This window comes from Mercenaria mercenaria, chromosome 8 (genome assembly GCF_021730395.1).
Source record: "Mercenaria mercenaria strain notata chromosome 8, MADL_Memer_1, whole genome shotgun sequence".
NCBI classification, from domain to species: domain Eukaryota; kingdom Metazoa; phylum Mollusca; class Bivalvia; order Venerida; family Veneridae; genus Mercenaria; species Mercenaria mercenaria.
The window spans coordinates 67,137,179-67,161,492 of record NC_069368.1 but is presented as its reverse complement, the minus strand read 5'-3'; the positions used below and the strand labels follow the sequence as shown (position 1 = coordinate 67,161,492).

The following is a 24,314-nucleotide window of genomic DNA, read 5'->3' as shown; positions in this document are numbered from 1 at the left end:
CACTTGCCGCCAAAAAGTACATCATTGTGCTGAGGCATAGCCAGGGGTGGTTCTACTGGTACGACCGCGTTGAACTTTTTTCTGGCAACTTTTAAGTTTTTACTGGTAAGATAAAGATACGTTTTCATGCCAATTGTACATTACAATTTGCAACTTTTTATTTATATGTAATATGTCAGACAGTCGGTACATGTTTCGGAAAGAAATCCAAAATATCTTAAGATTTGTGTAGGTTTACGAAGATGTAGCTCGAACTCCGAAATGACAAGTGTGCGTTATTAGCTCCGCTATTCAAATAATAGGTATTAGCTATTGTACTTACTCTTGCGTCGGCGTCGGTGTTCTGATTCGGTATAGTTCTTGTATGTAAGCTCACTTGTGGAATTAGATTGAAACTTCAAACACTTATTCCCTGTGATAAACTGACTTACATTGCACAGGTTCCATATCTTTACTTAACTTTTTTACAAAGTTATGCCCCATTTTGACATAGCAGTTTTTGATTAAACGTTTGAATGTTAGCTGGTATCTCAGTACGTACTATTAGGAATGGATTGAAACTTCACACACTTGTCCATTGTTATGAGAGGATATGCATTGTACAGGTTCAATTACCCGGTTTTGCAAATTTACAAAATTATGCCCCGTTTCGACTTTTATATTCGTTCAGATGTCAAATGTTGAATAGTCGAGCGTTGCTGTCCTCCGAAAGCTATTGTTTAGTGTCGTTTTAAGTAGCTCATGAGGATAATATATTATCTCCTGGTTACGAGGTGCTTACTCTCGGCTCCGAGGTACATGTACTATCCCTTCCAATGAGTTAAAATTAATATTTTGTGACCGTGAGATAGAATAATGTTTTCACGAGATATCATCTCGTTCCCAAGAAATAAAAATCCGTTCACCTTTCACTCAGGGGACAATTGTACGGTTTCTTTATCTTGTGGTCATGAGATGCGGACTTATGCAAACGAGATACTACAAATCACACTTGACATATCGCAGCTTCCAGAGCTTGCCTCGAGAAACTAACCAGTGGGAACGATGTACTACGAGTTTATATCTCTTCGCTGCGAGATAAAAAGGATACACTTATGACCTCGGAGTATTTATTTATTTATTTTGTTCGGTTTAACGTCGCACCGACACAATTATAGGTCATATGGCGACGTTCCAGCTTTGATGGTGGAGGAAGACCCCAGGTGCCCCTCCGTGCATTATTTCATCACCAGCGGGCACGTGGGTAGAACCACCGACCTTCCGTAAGCAAGCTGGATGGCTTCCTCACATGAAGAATTCAACGCCCCGAGTGAGGCTCGAACCCACATCGATGAGGGGCAAGTGATTTGAAGTCAGCGACCTAAACCACTCGGCCGCGGAGGCCCCTATGACCTCGGAGTATCCGTAAGGTGGTATACCGACTGAAAAGTGAATTTACTTAAAAAAAACTTTCTTATCTCTGTCAATAAAAGATTTTCATGCGCGTTAAATTATGCATTGTATTCATCTGGATATCTAGTCATAAATGGTTCTCGTAGCATCCGTGACGAATGGTCAAGGTCACTTGCCTCTAACCGTTATGGGTTCAAAACAGCGATTGGGGTGTAGAATGCTCAAGTTCATTTCAGGAAACTGTTACTATTTGGCATATGACATCATCTAATGGTCCTGTATGAAATTGTTCAAATTATGCCCCTGGGGTGAAAAGAGGCCCCGCCCCGGGGGTCACAAGTTTTACATAGATTTATCTAGGAAAAAACTTTAAAAACAATTTCTTGTCTAAAATCAAAGGACCTAGGCCTTTAATATTTGGTATGTAACATCGCCTTGTGGTCCTCTACCAAAATAGTTCAAATTATGCCCCTGGGGTGAAAAGAGGCCCCACACTGGGGTCACTTGTTATATGAGTTATATAGGAATAAATACTTCCAAAATTATCAGATCATATTTCCTACACTGTTTAATTATAATTACCTGATGATCTCGAGCTATAAGGGGTCACATGACTGTGACCTTGACTAACTGTCCTACTTTATTGTTTTTTAAGATGCAGCCTTGAAATTTGAATGACATGCACAGTTTTGCACACTGATCTTAATACTGACTTTCAGTGACCATGAATGTGACCTGCTGACCTACCCTTTAATTCTTTAGCATCAGTTTGCCATTTTAAACATGTGGCTCATATTACTTAGGTGAGCGATTCGGGGTCATCATGACCCTGTTGTTTTGTAAAAAAATATTTAAATAATTCGTCCTATATCTGATTCTATTTTCTCGTGAAAGTTTGATCAAACTTTATTTATTTCTATTACTCATTTCCAGGGGCAGGTCATACAAATACAATGTTACGACATTATTGTTCTTTTACGGTCATGTAAACGTAAAAAAAAGTCATACGAATGGACATCAAAATGTTTACACTCTGTGACAATGGGTATTGAGACTTAAATTTTTCAGGATTAACTTCATAAACTGGGGGATAAATCAAACTGCGAAGTTTTCTCGAAGGGCGAGTAAAACAGTTGTGTCTCTTCGTAGGAACGATGATAAAATATTTACGTATGCATTCAAAAGATGCTGTTCAAGGTAACAAAAAGAAGCTAACATTTGGCAGAGTGAAAAAGGAAATTTACTTCTGCATTAGGGGAAAAAATGATGTTTACATTCATATTTATCGGGCACTGCAAAACCACCAACAGGAAACTCTTTTTGAAATTATTTTTGTGGTAGACTTTTTGGACTGTTTTCAGCCCGCTTTGGCGAACGATATTACGATGGTTTTATACGAAAATCTGCGATAAAGTCAGTCTCGCTTGTGGAGAGAAGAAACTTATTATGATGTTCCCCGCTAAGGAAAAAAAAACTTGCGTCGAACCAGCAGTTGTGTGAATACACTCTCGAGAAGCAAGTCACTATGTCGGGCCAGTTTCAATTTTTTACCGTCATCTGAAGATATATCTTTCAGGAATAAAGTCTTTTCGCTGGAACAGCTACTCTGCCTAACTGTGCCCTTTCTTTTTCTCTGTCTTTTCCTTCGGTGGTGCTCAAACTCCGGAGCTCTCGATCCATAGGCGAACCCCTACGACGAGCTATCATGGCACACGATTCCGCTAACAGTGCTGTGATTGTGTCTAATTGTATAGCGATGTTTAAAAATGTTAAAGTAATTATTTAGCTAAGCTTGTTTACATTAATCATTTACAATTAATGTGCGAAGCCACTGCTGCAGACGACAATTGGATATATTGGAAGGCAGACAAGAACAGACGAATACAATACATATCTCTTCGCGCGAGGTAACCACAGAGACAGTTTGTTGAGGTATTGACCTCACTAAATACTCATATGAAATAGGGGACTTTGAGCTGCTGCAGCGCGCACTGAGCAATGCACACACCGCGAGCCATTTGAAAGGTCTGTGACTTAATTATTTTTTCTTGAGGAATGTTGTCAGTTCAGTATACAAATCGAAAGAATGACTTATATTCCGTGATAAGTTCTGCTTGTTTACGACGAAAATGCCACCAACATATAAAGGGATAGATCTGTTAAATGATTTGACCCAAAAAAGAAGCATCACAAAAAAAAGGAATGTATTCTACAGAGCCAAAACTGCGAACTATTAGAATCCGTTATTTTCTGGCATATTTTCGAGCAATTTTCCTATTTGTTGATGTCTGTATACCTACTGAATTGCAATTTTGCACTTTGGAAACAAATATGTTTACAATGCAGAATTTAATTGAATCCTGATTTTGAAAACGAATGACATCCAGCTATTAAAAAGAAAAGATCGTATGCTTGATTTATTGTAAGACCGATTCGGCCTTAATTTGTTCGAAAATTGCAGTAGATTGACAGTTTTCATACTTCAACAGTGTCTCTGTTATGTAATGACGGACAGTTAACCTAACTAGTGTTCATTTATTTGTACCTGTACAAACTTGTTCTCCGCAAGAAAACTGCTAACTGCCCACATGAATCAGAGGTGGAGGACAATGATTTCAGTGCAGTGTCTTTTATCAAATCGTCACGGAGAACATACCCTCGCCCGGGAATCGAACCGCACGACCCTGCATACGTAGATCGGCGCTTTCCTTAATCTTAGCGGGCGGACCTGAAACAAGTAAATAATTCTGGATCTACAAATGGTTTGATTGTTGCAGCTGTTTTCTTATCCACTAACTGACAGATATTACTGCACAATACAAATTATTGCTTGTTTTTTAGCTCACAGTCACATACTGACAAGGTGAGCTTTTGCGATCATCCTTCGTCCGTCGTCAGTCCGTGCGTGCGTCAACAATTTCTTGTCTGCACGATAGAGGTTTCATTAATGATTTTATTTAAACCAAACTTGCACATAACTTGTATCACTGTAAGATCTCGGTTCCTTTTTTGAACTGGCTAGATCCTATTATGGGTTCCAGAGTTATGCCCCTTGAAAGGGTCAAAATCAGCTATTTTGACCTTGTCTGCACAATAGCAGCTTCATTTATGATTTTTTAATCAAACTTGCACACAGCTTTTATCACCATAAGGTCTTAGTTCCTTTCTTGAACTGGCCAGACTGCATTATGGGTTCCAGAGTGATGGCCCCAGAAAGGGCCATAATTAGCTCTCTGCACAGTAGCAGCTTCATTTATGATTAGAATGTAATCAAACCTGCACAAAACTTGTGTCACTATAAGATCTTGGTTTCTTTCTTGAACTTGCCAGATCCCATCTCGGGTTTGAGAGTTATGGCCCCTGAAAGAGCCAAAATTAGCTATTTTGATCTTGTCTGCACAATAGCAGCTTCATTTATCATTTGAAATTTAACTAAACTTGCGCACAACTTGTATCACTACAAGATCATGGTTCCTTTTTTGAACGGCAGATCCGTCATGGGTTCTAGAATTATGGCCCCTCAAATGTCCAAAATTTGCTGTTTTGGCCTTTGCAACCATATAGAGATTTCTTTTTTGGTTTGACTTGATACGAACGTCCAAAATATCTTCAACAACAATAAATCTTGGTTTCCATTAGTTATTTTAAATCTGATTACCTCCCCTGACTGTAATCAAAATGGATTTATATCAGTAAGTACTTATAGGACTTATTTAAAATTTCATTATTGTCATTAGTTGGAATGTGACAATCAGGGTAGATAACTATGGACTGATTTCAAATTACCTCTCTTTATTTGATATTAAAATGGGTATATCTCCGTAACTAATGAAGACACTGATCTGGAAGTGCATTTATGTCAACAGATGGACTTGGACAATCAGTAAAGATTGACTGAATTTATGACAAATTACCTCCCTTTATTTTTTATCTAACTGAATACACCTTAGCAGCTTCTAATGAGTTTTGTTTGAAACGTTATTTATGTCTTCCATGATAAGAAATAGTCGTATTAGGTAACTCTTGATAGAACATTTATCGATATGAATACTTTACTAATATATTGTTGTATAGGCTTGTACTCTGTATCTTCTACATGCATATACCAATGCATTATTACCTCCCCTGATTTTAATAAAAATGGATTCATCTCGGTAAATGTTGATAGATTTCATTTGTAATTTCATTATTGTTTTTAGTTGGACAGAGGCAATCAGGGTAGATAGTATGGACTGATTTGATTTCAAATTACCTCGCTTTGTTTCAAATTAAATGGTTGTATCTCAGTAACCAATGAAGATACTGAAATTTTAAATGTCATTTGTGCCATCAGGGACTCGGACAATCAGGTAGATAACTTTTGACTGAATGTAAAGACAAATTACCTCCCTTTTTTTATGTGAACGAATATATATCAGCACATCTAATAGATTGGTATTAAATGTTAAATTCATGTCTTTCAGGGTAAGGAATATCATGTTAGTACAAAAATGCAACATTTGAGCCTAGGACCCTTCTATTCAAAACTTTATCATATCATTTTGAGCCAAAGGTACTCGGGTGAACGATACAGGCCATCATACCCTCTTATTTATTTTGTAATTGAAAAACGCACCAGCGTAGAATTGCCTATTACGAAAATGATATTTTGTTTTAAAAATTATTACGTTAATATATTTTTTGGGGTTTTTTTTGGATAAGTGATATATCGGTTTTAAACACAAAAAGATTAAAAGATGTAAAATTAGCTGCCCCTGTTTATTTTGCTTCTTACTGTATTTTCTTTCGATATAATATATTTTATAGTATCAATAAAGTTGATTTACTTCATGTTGAGATTTTAAATATTTTATTGCTTTGTCTGTCTATTCGACCTTTAGTCACATTTTGCTACTAATGCATTACCATCTTTTAGAAACATCTCTAAACCGATAAAGCGGGACAGCTCTATCTGTCATGAAATCAATAATCCAATATCAGCGCTACCAGACGCATTCGTCGATTTCCGTATTATTTGTTGTTGTTGTAGTAACATGGGGATGGGGGTCGGTAATTAACAGCTTTGATCATTATCTGATGCATTTTCTGGCGGGCGGTTTGCCAAACGATATACTTGAATGAAGTTTTGATAATATTAAAGTGTTAAGCGGAACAAGTCGAACATTTTTATAATACTTTATCAATTCTCAAATAAAAGTGATATTTAAGAATACGAATATGTTTTATAAAATATTTAGAAATCGTTATATTTTATACATCTAACACATAAATTTACGTTCTTTTCAATACATGAAACATGATGCTAAACATATATCTATGTACAAAAAAATAAATATTTACGCACAAGAAACTGTCTGTAAATAAAATAAATATTTAAGAATATGAATAGGTCATCTAAAATAATTTAAAAGTGTAACATTTTTTTTTTATATCTAACACATAAATTTACGATCAGTGTAGATGATGATCAGCCTGCACATCCGTGCAGACTGATCATGATCTGCACTGTTTGCCATTCAGCCAGTAACTTTTTGGTATGCACCCCTTTTCATAATTTATAGTACTGTCTAAATTGAAAGATAGACAAGTTCAAAATAGAAATTTAGCATGGTAAGGATTATTTTTTTTTACATCGTGCTTAAATAGAAATATTATATTTGCGTCACTTGAATAAGTACTGCTGGACAAAATTCCCGAGGGAAAGGGAAAATACTACAGAAAAGACAGAAGAAAGTGAAATATATACATATCAACGCAAAAACCATAAAATTACCTATCACAGTAAGTGGGGTAACATATTTTTTATGACCCGACTTGAAACAACACTGACCGGATATTGTTTAACCCTAGGCAATATTGTAATACACAATAATTTTAAAACATTTGTTACAATTAAATTATATTATGCTTAATGTGTGCAATCTTTGGACTAAAAAGAATAATACATAACGCAATTTTTAAACGAATGATTAAAAACTGTACCACAAACATGTATTAATTTAAGAATACAGAATAAAATATTGTTTATATAGGCAAATTTATCGATTTTCCGACAGATCGATGTTACAAAAAATCCGTAATTTACAGCCGACATTTCATTGAAACTTAAGATGCAAATAGATATCGTTGAGACCAAGTGCATCTTACAAGAACCTGATGTCTGTGTTGAAGAGTATTCAGATTATTTCCATTTATGTAGCTAATATTTTCTTGTCCAAAAGTACTATGAACATCTCGGACAGTTTAACTTACATGCGATGCAGAGCAGTACACAAGAACAGTAACTACGTTGAATGCATTTAAAATTATCTCCATTTTATACTTAATTCTTCCTGGTCCAATCCGTCATTTTCAAAAATGGTAAGAAGTTGAAATTAACCTGATAATAAAACCAACTCATGGTATTTTATTTTTATTTTTTATGATCTTTTTTATTTATATTTTTATATATATGAGTGTCTGCATGTAAAAATATTTGCCATTTACAACACGACAAAAGATTTATGAAAATAAATTTTATTTTTCTTTAAAAAATGATCAGTTATACTTTAACATATGATAACATATTAATATCCAGATCATATTTTGCATATTATGGAAATAAATCTTTTTTGGCCAAAACATCCTACCTCAAAAACTTGCTTGGCTAAAACATCCTAGGCCAAAAGATCCTAGGCCAAAACGTCCGGGCCAAAACGTGTGGCCAAAACGCCCGTCCTTTATCTGAAACTGTTTCCTTTTTGTCCTCTTCCAAAAGCGGAAGCATACTTTTTGTGTGTTGCCCGTCCGGCTGTCAGTCTGGGTATTTAAACTAGAATCGCCACATTTTACATCACATATTATCCCCCTTGACTCGGTAAATGCAGTTTATGCCCTTGATTTGTTTAATGAACATGAAAATAGTATTCAAGTTAAAATCACCAGATGTCATACAGTGATAATTTAACATAGTGCAACTACGCATTGGCGGATCATGATGTGTGTGCAGGGGCGGGGGTGGTGGGCTCTATGGCCGAGTGGTTCGTGTCGCTGACGTCAAAAAATGATGCGTGTGCGTTATAACTTGTATGCTATTTCTAGGGTACGCCCTCTCGGAAAGAGATAGATATATCTCAAGTGGTTGCAACCCGACGTACATGTCATCTGATTGAGTCTTCTCTTTTGTCACAATATCATCTTTGAAGTCTGTAAAATCTAATCAAATCTCAAGGGACTATGAACGATATATAATTAAACCTCCGTTACTGGAGAAATTTCTTTTTCAGCTGTCAAATACACAGAATTTTGAACAGCAATTTAGATGGAAAAGCAAAGGTAGAATTTTCTTTGGCTGAATTATTACGGTTCCCCTCCCATTTTTTATATCAAATGAAATATACATGTATCTGTATCGCAGAAATAGGTCTACAACTGTTTGAAAATTTTAGGAAATATTTTAGCCAGGTGTGTAATACGTTTATATTTTTATAAGCCAGTATAGCTTTTCGTTTGACGAGAAAATCATTCATCCCCCGCGTTTTACTAATGTTTGAACGTAATTTCCGATTTGATAGTAAAACTTGAAAACTTGATAAATATATGTTAAACACACTACAACAAACATTCTTGTCGAAGTTTAATGAATGACTTTTTCGGACCTCGGGCAATATTTTTCCACTTTTTTACCGGCAAGCGAACGATCAAGTTTCTAATAGCATCAGGTCAGAAATAAATTTCCTTTAAATGTTTCTTGAAGTTACGAGTTCAGTACATGAAAATATACTGTTGTACTTTAGACCAGTTAATAGCATAAACTGTGAGCCGACGACTTAAATAAGGTGATATTTTATAAACTTTATCGCTACACGAGAACGAAAAGGGTCCCCATAATATGAACACACAGTCAAAATAGATTTGGTCCGTTTTGACATGACTTATCGCAGAATTTTCCATTCTTTCACATAATTCATTCCTTTCCCAAAATATATTACACATTCCTTGACAGAGTGCACTCGCATGAACACTACGCATTTAATTACGAAAAAAGAGTTATTTTAATTGATACGTAGACTAAATGCGTGTATTTTATTGGAGAGTTCGATTTTAACTGCATGAAGATATTTTTAAACAGCTGGCCGTGTCGGAAAAGTTTTCTACAAGTTTCCTAATATTTGCAATATAGAGATATTGACCTAAGCTATCCGAGACAAAAATGTACTAACTGTGAGACTCTCATTCTGATTAGGTTGATCACAAACAACACGTAATGTTCCGCCTATGGCGGTGTTGCACTTTGATCCGCTGACTGACAAGATGGGATATTGTGTCATCCGGTTTCCATTAATTGTTTGGCGGGAGTAGCATTTTGCGCATGTTTAAATATGCATAAACTTAGTAAGTATGATAATGTATGTACAATTTTGCGAAAAGAACTTATGTTTCTTCTTTTTATTACGATATTTTTAGAGACATTCCTTATGATAAATTTTCTGATTTTTGTTGAATATTATAGTTGAGTAATAAATTACATATTATATAAAGTTACGCATTTCTCCCTTTCTTTTTTTTTTGATTGATTTTTAGACAGATGAGAGATTATAGTACATACTAGGAAGAAAAACGTATCTATTCTAATATACGCTAACTCCAGTATAAAAGCTGTATTTCTTGTCCTAATGTGAATAATATGTCAACTCATCACACTGAATCTAGCCTGTATTCAGAGGTTACTCTCAGCGTAAATCTATATTTATAATTATTCATCCTCAAAAGTTATTTAAAATATTTCATACAAGGATAATTGTGATAACTTGGTATACAATCATCCTTATAAGTGGATTAAAAAAACGGAGCAAAATCCATTAAAATGTATAAGACCATCACCGAGGCATTTGGAAATATATGGATAGTTTCACCTGATACTTCTTTTTATTATCTGTTCATACAGTATGTTTCTTTTGATTTCATTTTTGTTGTGCGCTTGTATGTTCAGTCTGTCATAACAAGTAGTTTAATATGTATAGTAACTATAGGAGAAGGACACAATAAGTTACACTAACTTTGTTTCCTAATCCTCATTTTATCTTTAGAACTGTTGTATCATGTTATGCATACTTGTATAAAAATACTTTTTAAACTAATTTCACCTTTTCATTTAATGACTTATGTAAAACAGCGGGTGTTTGAATTAACAGAGAAGTTCATTGAAATGGAATTAAAAATGCATTTCAACACTTGTTTAGAACGAAACGGTATGACATAAAAAGAAAAAAAAACTTTTATATTTGTTCTTAAAGACAAAGCTTTAATCGGTAATTAATGAAGACCAATTAGTAAATATGTTTTGATTCCACTTAAACTTTGAAATGGAAGCAACAAAAGTTAGAAAATTCCACTTGTGATCATACACAGGCATCATGCAGACGACGCGAGCTGCGCATGCGCTTTACCATCTCCAATCTACACGCCGCGCATACGTATATGCGTGTATGAATGGAGCCACGCAAGAGTTTAATCGTGTGCACGGGGAACAAACACGCAGGCGCCACTGTAACACTGAGAACAATAATGGTCAAAATTGTTTAGAAAATTAATGATATCAACTACGTGCACTTTAAAAGCCACCATTGCTTTGTTCTTTCATTTTTTATCTCATATTTCTCCTGAAATACAGTTGTATCTTTAAATTTTATCACCTCCCTTTAATTTTTGATGATATTTTTATATTTGCTTAAATATCACTTTTGTCATAAAGAACTAGTGGGTTATTTGAGTAATTGTTTTTTTTTTTACAGTATCCATAATTGATTTTAAAACTATCATTACATGTAACTCAATTATCTAAATGTTATTCCTTAACATATATATCGAGCATATCTATGTTTTAACAACACTTACTATCTCCCCTTTTTGAATGGTACAGTATCTGTTTCTGCTAAGTTTTGTGCGTATACACAGGATATTCTTGAGATGCATTATACCTTATTTTCTTGAAGTTTGCCGCAACGTCTGTTTAGACGTTTCCCGTATTTTTTATTATGACGTTACGTAATTGTATAATTTCAAAATGTAACTGTCTGAAGATATGTACAATTGAAAACGCTTGCAGTGAAGAATTAAAATTATTGAGAAAAAAAACTCAGAAGTCTACTGCTGTTATTCCTTTGAAATTGAACTATATAAATTAAAAAAAAATGGAATACTTTCTTTCCGTATTATTTTTTTCTAATATTTATTTTTAACAAAAAACTCTTACATGTCGTTTTCTTTCTTTAACTCATAAATTCGGCAACTTCCCATCAAGCTAAAATAGCTTATCTGAACTGAAGCAACATTGGATAAAATTCCCTCTCCCCTAGGGAAGAAATGTTAAGCTAACAATTAATTTATAATGTCCTGATGTACAAGTTAGGAAAAAACTATACATGTATATTCTGCTATTCCATGAAGATTTAAAAGTAACATAAATTCTCAACTTAATTATTGCTTGTTGACAGAACAAGATCACAGAATATTTTATACCTGCACAAGGGTTTTAATGAAATTTTTTTATATATATATACACACAAATGGTCCCTATGTCACACTCTACCAAGATGATCTTATTTTAGAAAACCAAAATGTCACGCAAGGCATAAATAAAGAATGGGAATGGATGATAATCTAGCATTTGATAGAGTGTGTTCTTACATACGTTAATCAATAATGACATTGAGGAGTTAAAATGCAACAGTGATATTAATATAATTTTTAAGATGGTGATTTGTTATGAGCAAATATCCTAATATATACATTTTAGAGTAGGCAGATGAATATGCTTGGGACTAGCTCCATATTTGCTTTCTTTTGAAGTCCTGGCTTAATATCAGATGGCCAAAGTATCACAATTATATGAACTTTTATGTTTAGCCTTCAATAACTGAAAGGAGGGGGCAAGGAAAACAATTTATGATGATACAAATAGTAGTGAGAAGACTGAAATAGATCTATAATAGCGGAATTCTTTAGCCTAAAATTGCAAAATTAGATGTTGATTAGTATATGATCCCGTTTGCAAGGTTTCAGTAGGATAACTGTCAAGGTCACAGTGGCCTAAGACTGACATAATTTATGATAAGAAAGTAAAGAATACTTTGGCCTGTAGTCATGAGAATTTAAATCATAAATGTCTATTAGCAGTACATTTATAATTTTGGGTCAGGAAGTCAAAGATAAAGGTCACAGTGACTAGCAGTTGTCTAGGGTACATAAACTTTAGAACATTCTGACATGTCATACAGCTTTATAGCATGAATGTCTATGTTCAATAGATGACCACTAAAGTGTTTTGGCACAAGGTCTTCTGGACATGTCGCAATAACCCACTTATTCTCACTTAATAACAAACAGCTGTCTTACTGTATCTTAATATTCTAATATTTTATTAATCTTATCTGATGTCTGATCTTTTTTTAATGCTTACTAAATAGTTTAATATTCACAATGGTATTTATGCTCATTTATGTTATATGTCATTAAATATCTTAATTTTTGTCGTATTTTTATGTATTTGTAAAACGCCATTGAATGTTTTACGTAAAAATAGGCGTTTAATCAAGTGAAACAGTTTCAGTTTTCAGTTACAAGGTCAAAGTTCAAATTCAAACCATACTGAATAATGTAACTTACATGCAAAGTCACCATTGACATGCCGTCATTGAAGACAGATATAGGTATGCCTCTTATTTTTTGTTGTCATGGCAATGACAACACCTTTAAAATCGGCCCTCTTGAAAAAATGAGCAGCTTCTGTCTCTTCCTCCGTTAATAGTTTTTTTGCCTTTGAAACATTTACGAACGTTATATGATAATAAAGTTCATTCTACATTTTAACTTATGTTGCCATGGCAATGAAATATGTTCTTATCTCAGGTTTTATAACGTGATATTTAGCAAGTATTTCCTCATAAACCGTATTTGTATTTTTTTTTTCGTTGTAAATTATGGAACGCCGGTACTGCATTATATTGTATTGTTTTGTATGTCATACTATAAAGGTATGGTTAGACAAGTATAGTACCGTACATTTTGTATTTAATTGCAATTTAAAAATATTGTGTGCCAGTTTTTTTGCATAACTATAAAGTGTCCGTTTTGTTACATGGTAGTCGATAATACAGATTTATCGTTCATACCAGCTATTGTATTATGTTTAATTTGTATTGCATTATGTTAATATGCGGTTGAAAATAACAGCTGCAGTTTATCATCCTCTTTTCTATATTTTTTCATCATATTCTTCTCATATCTTTATCATACTTTAACTTTAGTTAGTCTAGTATGACGTATAACTTAATAACATGTATAACTAGGACGTATTATTTATGGGAGCCTGCGGAGGTATGGTGTACCCAACGTAGGAGTTTGTACTTTTATTTGTATTTGCTATGGTGCTTACCATATATTATATATTTCATCTTCTTCCACCAGACGACATTTATCACAATCCGGAAGTGATATTACTGTGGTTTAACATCTGTGTTACATCACTATGAAACTGCAAAGAGATCTTTGACTCAAACATTATTTTATCTACAAACCATTATAGCAATTGAGCTCAATCTATTTAGTAATTACATGTTTTCTATTCATTGTAAATATTCATTTGTCTGTAAATAAACTTGTAAATATTGTAATGAGTGTTAAATTGTTCGTACAGTTTCTGTCTCCGGTTTGTCACATAATATACATTAATCATACAATTATCCATGATTTCCTTTAAGGAGAAAAGACCCAGTTGCACACAGTCATTAGTCATCGATTGAACAGGACATTTTTACCCGTTAATAATTACCCAAAATAACATTTTTTTAAATATTTTTTTTTAATTATTTTTTTATTAAGGTCATAAACCTATGCTTTTTGTTGATAATAAGTTAAACACTCAGTGCAAAAACAGAGCTTGATAACATGCAAGCATACTATCCCGTCTAGAATACAGTCAGAATTTTGCACGATCCAGTTATTAGTTTTTTTGTTAATGAATTGCAGATACTAGTGAGTATGTGAAATGACGGATCTTAACAGCTGTGAGATATCATTACACAGAAGTTCTTATTAGAGTATTACTGAAAAGCGCAGTATTGGTATTACATTGTTGTTTTAAATGCTTTATTACAACTAAATTTAATATTATGTCATGACTAATCTATTTGATCATTTAAAATGATGACCACAAATAAATGATCAATGTACTATTTTAGAATTCTATTTCATTTTAGGCTCTAAAGTTAAAGTGTCTGTTGAAAAGTTTTGAAACACAAAGGATGCTACCAGTTAAGATTTCCAATGATTATCTTTCACTATATTTTTCTTTGGGGTACATTTACTTCAAATGTAAAACAAATCCTCTTCAAATATGTTTAACTTTACTAAATATATAAATGAATTGTGTCTGTACATCTACATTTATAATTAGTTACAGTGGATTGTTTAAAAACATCCAGACTTTTAGTGGTATTACACATTTATACTGTGTTCAGCTGCACGTGCATACATATTGTACTATTTTATTTAATCTAATGCATAGTTCTGTTAATACATATAAACATGTTAGTTTTATGTTCACATCAGATAATATATGTACTATTTGTTAATGTTATAATATACGAGATTTTGGTCCAGTAAAACTTTAAGAACATTACACGAAAGACATGCTTTTAAATTGCATTCCATAAACTTGTCTGCCCAGTAGATCATGTTCATATGAAGCTATATAAAGTTCTCACAGATATTAGGGATTTTGCGACTCATGAAGAAAATGTGCATCTCTATAGAAAATGTAAAGGAAACACTAACATACAGACACAAACTGACATACCTCTGATATGTGGCGATCAGAGGTGTGGCATCTGAAAAAGATGTAGGTGCTTACAAGTTTACAAAAAATCTATTTTGCTATTCAAAAAACATGCACGCCAAAAATTGAGTATAACTAGTTTCTATATCAATTTTAGCATGCAAGTAAATGAAAGAGACACAATATTTCAGTGTTTATTATCCTTTAATACAACTGTGGCAATTATCTACAAAAACGTATTCAGAATATACAACAAGCCTGTACTTGTTCTTTTTGGTATAAATTACTGGTCAGTCCTGGGACAATGTCACTATCAGTTACATTTATTGACTTCAAATATATAAGCAATAGCAAAATGTTGATCTTTCTAAAATATAACTTGAACAAATTAACACTATTCACATTATCAAATACAATTCATAACATCTGACAAAATCTTTATCTGATTTTATTTATGTTTAGAAAGATTGTATACAAACATTATAATAGTAATAAAGCAATAAAATGTTTGATAGAAAATACGTATAAGTTAGATAATACATAAAAGTTTGTTACCGGCTGGTATCATCATGCTTGGAGAAATCTAACGGAATGTAACTTGGATAGCAAACGAACCTCAGAGAGGTGACTTTGTTGCTAGAGCACATTCTCTGAGATTCTCCCAAGCACGATGATACCCACCGGTAACGCTCAAGTATATTGTAACTGCTTTATTGCATGATTAAAACAGAAATTTTAATTAGCTTTATAAAATATATGTCTCTCTATTTTGCCTCCTATTGACACACCACATCCTAACTAGCATAAGCGCGAGCTACACAAATCACTTCAGAATGAAGGTCTCCTCTTATTTGACACGGATTAAGTGCGTTGTAGTAACGAATTATTGCATGAAATTCAGCTATTGACTACATGTGGGTATAACGTCGCATTTGTATTTTGTTAGTATTTCTACTTGAAAACCAACAAGTACACTACGCCATTACTACGAGCATTCGTGATATCCTAAAATTGAGACAACAGTCATTAAGTCAAACGTTGGCCCGCTTCGATCAGTATTTGTAATTATTGGAGTGTTTGGAGCAAATAGTAGTCAGATAAAAAGTTACATGGTTAACTTACTTCTTTTATAAGTTTAAAAAAAATGACATTGTCACCAACATTCATGCTTAAATATGTCCAATTTACGACAAATTGCACCTTTTAAGGTAAACATGGCAGATTTTTTTCCGACGGGGCATGTCCCCAGACCCTCATAAGCTTCACACCCTGATATAAACCCCGTGTTTCCATACCCTCAAATACTGGGTCAGCCCATGGAGTTGAATGTAGATAGTATAGTTCGAACATTCGAGTGGAAAGTATGTGACCGATTAATTTATAATGGTCAGGAGTTGTCATGTTTCTTTGTTAAGTATAAGTATTTATTTGAATTGGTTGAAGTAGATATAAATAAATGTTATTACATTGAAATTTATTTGTTTGGACTATACATAGATCTAGTTGGATTTTAATAATATGTTTTAGTAAGGATACCTGAACATTAAAACTGTGTACGATGCCTTTGTGCAACGGAATTTAGAGCACATCTAATCGTGCTGATACCAGAATTTGGTAAACTCAATATTACAAAAAAAAAATGTCGCAATCATGCGGTAAATTGTGAAGGGAGAGGGCTTTGCGGAGAAAATTGTTATATCAGTTCGCTAAATATGTACTTATTGAAAACATAATTGGAGTGAAGAAATCTGATATATGCAATTAAATATGACAGGCAGAGATAATGTTTTTAACGAATCGGTAGATTTTTTATTATTTCATAAGGAGGTAAATGCAAAATATTCAGTTTATGACTTGCGGTAAGAAATAATTGGCTTTGATTTTAATTGTTTTACATGTATATTCATTTTTTTGAATAATTAATTTATTTTCACTTTCTGTACACTCATTGTTATTTGCTTTGCTGTTTCACATCTTATAAAATTCTTAAAATAATGTCCATGTAAGCATGACATACAAAATTGAACAATTAGCCAAAAATGAAATGGCTCATAGTGTGTTACACAGAAAAAATAATATGTATTTTGTACCTACAGTATTTTGGGAAAATTATCAGGTTTTCCCCTAATTCATGCGAAGAAAGAGCTCCTGCTAATATAGAGGTATGTATGCTATAACATACAAAATTGATACAATTTACACAGTGTTTAGAGCAAAGTTGAACGAGGGATGTTGAATATAACCACGAGTTAGAGTAAAGATAACACAATAGTAAACATTTTTACTTTAAATATGATTAGAGGTAAAAGCCTTTCATGATCATCCATCGTGTTTGCCACTTTGAGGGTTTTGTGAAAAGCATCATAAAAACATATATTAGTAGACAAGATGCCCATGAGTATATCTGACCAGTTGTCTATAATATAAGATTGCATAATAATGTGAATATAAAACATGCTCTTACAAACAATATTAGATTACTTTATTACAAACAGTATTCTTTCTGATATGAGTTTTCCGATCTTCGCTAAATAACGGTTGCTTTATGCATGTTTGCAAGCATTAAAGAATAAAATCGATGCAAGAACTAATTTGGAATGGTAATATTATCTTTCACACTAGCTAACATTTCAAACTTGGTTGTTCGTATATCTTAAATGACCTAATAACTAAATTTAATTTAAAGTACTTGACACCAGATACACAATGAATAAAAAAGGAAAGCATCTGAAATATAAGCCAAATGTTATTGACTGAGTAAATTTATAATTTGGATGATTTTGCAAAAATCTCGTAACTCATCTTTTCACCTGCGAAAATCTGGGAACTCGGCTGTGTTATCTCACATCCAAACAAAAATGCCTTTTAACATAGAAACAATATAGAGATTAATTGATCAGCTTCTAATTAAATGTACAAAACTATTTTGTATGCCTAGTAAGTGACCGAACACCGAAAGACTGGAAATCTATTAAAATAGAAAATCTTGTATTTTGTAGACACTAAACAATCGTTGAACTTCTCGCAACTTATTTTTTCTGTTGCAATATTTTTATAGCTTTATACGAATATAAAGTTTTAGGTCGTTTATTAATATCAGAATAAACGGCTGAACGAAACGGTTGTTTCTGTGAAAACTTTGATTTTACCGTCAAATCGAAATTTTACTCGAAACGAACACTATACCTTCCCAAAATATGAGGTATCAGTAGATAAACAAGGGATTTATACCTGATTTTGGTTGTGCTCCTTTAGAGATATATTCATATAATCAACTAATATTTGTAAAACAATTAAAATGCATAGTAATGCAAAATAACAAAAGTTTGGTTAAGGTCTGTTTCGACTAAGGTATATCAAATATTTATCAGTAATGCTTCAAGAATGAGACAATTTATGTTGAAAATTTCTTGTTTTTTTATACTACAAATTGAGAGGTCATGATATTGATTATGCGCGATGCTAATGCCCTCCCGTGATATTATGACAATAAATACAATATGTCGTTAGTCACTGCAGCCGCTACCCCACCACCACTCCGTCTTTAAATTTAAAATATATTTATGGTTTGAGTCAGAAATGACGATTTTCGGTTGCTTTTTATGTTAAAATTATAGCTTTCAAAAACATTTCATTTCAGTCATTTTTTTTAACAAAATGACCTAAATGGTCTTTTTTCTTACTCCTATTCAAAATAAAACTAAAATAATTCTGATAGTTCAGCAATTGTTTTTTTTTTTTTTTGTTTTTTTTTTTTTTTTTTTAGGCATAACAAGTTAGAAAATATAGTTAATAAACATTTATTCTATACACTATTTATTTTGAAATTACTCGTATCTCTTTGAAAATAAATTAGATGTCTAAATGAGCTGTATTTGGAGGACAGTGTCACCTACCATTATACTATGTCGTTCCTGTGTGACAGTAACATGCAACCAAAGACTTTTATCATGACAATTTAAAGTTAACAAAACGATTACACATAGTCTTACATGTGTTCTCATATTGTTATAAACGTTACATGTATATTGTAAACGTTCGTAAAATCAAGTTCTAAGACATTCAGCAAACGTATGAAAAACTATATGAAACTTTCAGGGGCAATTGTCCTCTTTAAATTGTCGCTAAAGCTAAAAGTAATAAATAAACGACTGCTTCATGGTCCGGGCGGAATAAATTTTGGAATGTAGTACCTTTCGAGTCAGACGGACCTAAATTTGACAGTTAGAGATAATTAGCTATAGCATCCCGGTTTTCATCGTTGAGATACAGGTTGTAATAGTGTACAGTTTGATTTGAGTAACGTCTACCCGTCTGTTGCTCGGTCGGTTTCCATTCAGAAAATTAAAAATAGAAATAGAAAAAGCGTGCCTTTATCTTGTAGAACAAAGCATTTGAAATTTTAATATAAAAACAGTAATTACAGCAATAGTGTATCATTCTAGAGGTTAAACCTATAAATAATTAAATGTTCATCAAAAGGATTACAGAGCGATTATATTGATGGTGTATTAAGATAATATTGTATTATTTTATTGCCGTATTCACAAATGTTTCGGATTAGTAATATTTGCTGGGTTTTTATTTTCAGAATAATGCTGTGAGAGAGAAAAAAAGAGATTTATTTTGAACTCGGGATCAAAAGCAGATAAAAATATATTTAAAAAGAACTCTAATTCAAAGGATCTTTTACAATTGCACGTTAAAAAAACAACATAATAATGTCATTAACGGGAGCAATTAGATGGAAGTTCTTTGCCATACTTATTTCAATTCTGATTGTTCTGTACATCATGTTAACTCAGACATGGAAAAATGATGCGGCGGAATATTCAGACGACACTGATAGAAGACACGAACTGTTAAACTCTCAGAGCTGCTTTACGATTATCTGGGATAAAAGTGCGTTTAGTGATTTTATCAGGGGGAAAAGTATCGAAAATGGCAGGAATATTTCGACCTTTAGAGAAAGTTCATGTCATCATTTCATGGAATTAACCTCATCAGGTGGAAGAACAGGCAATCAACTGTTTCAAATTGCTGCATTGTTAGGAATCTCTTTTGAGTATGACTATATTCCAATTATTGAGCCCTCGTTCCCCTTACTGAAGTATTTTGATTTGCCAAATGTATTTAGAATGATTTTGAACAATGTGAGCGTATGTTCATCACAGCCTTTCGGGATATATTACGAATGTTCTGACAGCAGTAAAAATGATAAAGCTTTTAATATGACAATTCACGGATTTTTCCAGTCATGGAAATATTTTAAAAACAGTGCGAGCATAATAAGAGCAGTTTTGAAAATAAGAACAACATACTTGCAAACTGCTAGACACTTTTTAAAGATTCACAATAAGGTTGGTTTAAAAAATATATGTATACATGTAAGAAGGACAGATATGACTACCAATTCAAATAAAAATACAGGTTATGCAGTGGCTCCTATCAGTTTCATTTACAAAGCTATAAACTTTTGTGAAACCAATTTTAAGAAAGCTGTTTTCTTTGTATTAAGTGATGATATTAAGTGGTGCAGGAAAAATATAAAACGTGACGTCAAATTTAGCAGTTTTGAAGACCCTGGGTATGATTTGGCTCTTATGACTTTATGTGATCACGTGGTTGTAACTTCAGGTACGTTTGGTTGGTGGGGTGCTTGGCTTTCGAATAGAACGGCTGTTTATTTCAATGGGTATCCACGCCCCGGATCTCTGCTAGATAAGTCGTTTTCACGTGAGGATTATTATCCCCCTAACTGGATTGGGCTATCTTAACCATAAAATATACATTAGACCAACCATTTTATTGAGACTGGAATATTTTAAATTTTATATATTCGAGTTTGGGCAAATTACAATTTGAAAATCAACTAAACCCCTACTGACTGCCTTAGCCAAAATTGTGAAAAGGGACGACTTTCGGTTATTTAGTCGAACACAAACCTCACCTATTGAAGTACTGTCTCTGATAGTGTAAAGGAGATTTTCATCACTGCATTAGTGATGCATCCTGCTACTGTTCACATATTACAGAATGAAGGTTAAGGTTTTGATACTGACAAGGTTTAGAAGTTAAAGAAAATGCATATCATATACAAGACTTAAATTGTTTAATGTTTCCTTCTTTGTTTTGAAAGTAGAACACAATACTTAATATTTAGTATTGTTATGTCAAAGGGTAACAATTGCTTGTTACAGTAAGTCAAAAAAATGTCAAATAGCCGTAAAATCCAATAAAATGTGTAAAAATAGTCCAAACCCTGCCCTGGTCAAATATAATTCCAAAGAGTAATAATTCCAGATTATTAACAAATCAAAACTGTATTTAAATATGTCCAAATATTATAAATCCTCTCATCAAAGACAACTTGTTAAGTCCACAATGTTAATGTAATTCCTTCAACTGTTAAATATCCAAATTGGTAATATCTTGTTATTAAGAAATACATGAAATATTTCAATAAGATCTATAACTGTAAATTCTGTCCTGTCCTAAGACAGCTTCCTATTTATTGTATCATGGAAGGTTTCAGAACTTCCATGTAACACTAAGAATAAAAAGAACATTCTAGAAAAATCAAGAATAACCCTGACGTTAAAAATAATTGTTACAACCTGTTAATCAGTATTGTTGTAGAACATTCTGGAACACCATAGAATAAAAATTACATATTTACATGATGTCTCAAAACTAGGCAAATAAACAATGACTCATCAATAAAGTAAAGACTAAAAGGGAAATGACATATACATAACAGTATGCACACTTATTTTGTTATACTAATGTTACTGTTATTGTTCCTTCTCAAGAGAAGGAACACTTATGGTGAACATGTCACACTTGACTGAGCAGGTAATGGATACAAGGGTATCATCAAAGGCGTCCGAATGCCAGTAGGGCGCCGCCATCTTGGACTCATGCATATTCATTATAAATAGCCTCTTTGCCAGTGTGTGTGTACGTATCTTTAAGTCAATCTTAAGACTAAAGTTTAGTGAAATACAACTACTTTATAACAGACCTTCAAGAAACAATATAACATAGTTTAAATCATATAACTCCTAAATCTAACTTGTCATAACGAAGAATCGAGATTATTTAAATGAATATTGCATCATCTTAAAATAGACTCCCGCCCAAAATATCGTCTGCTATTATTCTGCTTGGTTTCATTTTCTTGTAGCTTAACTTTTACGGACCCAGGCGGTCATATTTCGTTTTGGAGCTGGAAGTATCAATCATGCGATGCAGTTAAGGGAGTTTGACAGCACTTTTCTGTCCATGTACTGCTATGTAAAAAAACTTTCAATTTACAAAGTGGCTAACATATGGCCGAATTCCGATCTGTGCCACAAGGGAAGGTTTCGACAGAGGATTCCCGAAATTTTGATAGAATGGTGGTCTTTATTGTTTATTATCCGCTGACAGAGCTATAATATTTAGATAGAAGGTGTTTGATTATTATTATAAGTTAAATAAATGTTTGTGTGAAATAACTTAAATGTTTTTAAATAGATAAGATCCTTTAAAAAGAACATCTAATATCCGTTAGAAGGAACCTTTTGGTAAGCTAAATCTTGTTTTCTCTGTTAATATCATGTCCTGCACAAATGGAATATTTTAACCGGTGCAAGCCCCAGTTGGGGAGTAAAGATATACATGAAAGTTTTTTTAAATGATTGCGCAGCCATCGTAGAAATACAATTCAATGACAAGTCTTTATCTATATTATTTAAGTTCTGAAGTTTCAAATGTGTAAAGAATATTTTTTCTAATTTTCTGAATAAGTAATTCGAGACGAGACGTATTATATCCATTCTCTCAGACTGTTCTCATTACTAAACAGTATGTTTTAACTTGTGACTTTAGGCCAGTCCTTCATTGGATACTTATTATCATATGACTGAAGGAATGCTTGATTGTACAACTATATCAAAAGGATTTTATTTTATCTAAATACGATGTTTTTAACCGGAACTTACGAGTTTTTGACCTAGGTCACTAAAATATGAATGCAACTAATTTTAGAACAGTGAATTATGTGAACTCGGAATATGCTTTTTAAAAAGGAAAACAACCGTTTGTATTTATATATTTTTTTAAACATTATGACCTACTTTTCTGGTTTAATATTTAATAAAAGGAAAAATACTCACTGTTTTTATTTCATTTTCATACGTTCCTGAAAGGGATGAGACATGACTATTGAGAAGTGCTTTCGTGACTCACATTTTAACATCTGAGCCATGCATGCATGACTCATCTTTTAGCAGTTGTGCTTGACAAAGCTATCGAAAACTGAGCCATGCCTGCATGACTCACCTCTAAGCTAGTGAGCCATGCCTGCATGACCCACTATTTAGCAAATTGGCACACTCAGTTGTGGTAGATATGCTTGACTCAACCTTTTATAAGGGATAGGATACGACAGTTATAGCAAGGTGTAGACAACTAATGTAGTCTTATACATGTTCCCCCTTCACGTTATTCCGTATGTATTTAATTGTTAAGCATCAGCGGACTTTCCGTCAATTGAAATAGACCTACCCATATTCTTAACCCAATAATTCAATTGATTGCATTAGATTAGTATTATCTTTTTAACTTTTTTTTTGAATTCTGCAACCTTCAGTATCCCATAACAACCACCTGTTTCCGCTGACGTAATAGTGTTTCCACGTGCAAGCCGCTCGCAGGCTGTTCTAAAGTCCAACGTCTAAGGACAAAGCTACAAGCTCCTTTATGAATCATATCGGTGAGTATGTCTGTGCACGATTTATTTACAGTTTTTGTTTGCTATTTTTAAGGCCCGCGAGATCTATAACTGTTTTGTGTTAGTACGTTTGCTCGATAAAACATGTCAATCAGAGTCAATTAGTCATCGCAAAGTGGCCACCATTTTAGTTTTTACTAAAAGAATTTATGTGCAAATTTGACAGAGCGGTATCAATAAAGTCAACAATTCGGCCAAAATTATTGTCTACATACCTATGCGAACATAATTATGTGTGTGCAAGGATGTGCCTTTAAATGTTAGACATTTCGACCACAAGGCATTTCGACCATAAAGTATTTCCTTAGACATTTCGACCAAAGTTAATTC

General features: G+C 33.1%; 1 protein-coding gene across 5 annotated transcripts; it reads left to right on the top strand.

The window, feature by feature from the left end:
* Positions 1 to 9,491: 9,491 nt before the first annotated feature.
* Positions 9,492 to 23,366, top strand: LOC123566230 (galactoside alpha-(1,2)-fucosyltransferase 1-like). 5 transcript variants are annotated; one of them, XM_053550108.1, is made up of 3 exons: positions 16,544 to 17,067; positions 17,305 to 17,370; positions 19,800 to 23,366. In XM_053550108.1, the coding sequence occupies exon 3, from the start codon at positions 19,930 to 19,932 to the stop codon at positions 20,983 to 20,985; it is 1,056 nt and encodes a 351-aa protein (XP_053406083.1). In that variant the 5' UTR covers positions 16,544 to 17,067; positions 17,305 to 17,370; positions 19,800 to 19,929; the 3' UTR covers positions 20,986 to 23,366. The 5 variants fall into 5 exon arrangements, with proteins under 5 accessions (XP_053406085.1, XP_053406083.1, XP_053406084.1 ...); XM_053550110.1 differs by lacking the exons at positions 16,544 to 17,067; positions 17,305 to 17,370 and adding an exon at positions 9,492 to 9,765; XM_053550109.1 differs by lacking the exon at positions 17,305 to 17,370.
* Positions 23,367 to 24,314: the final 948 nt, after the last annotated feature.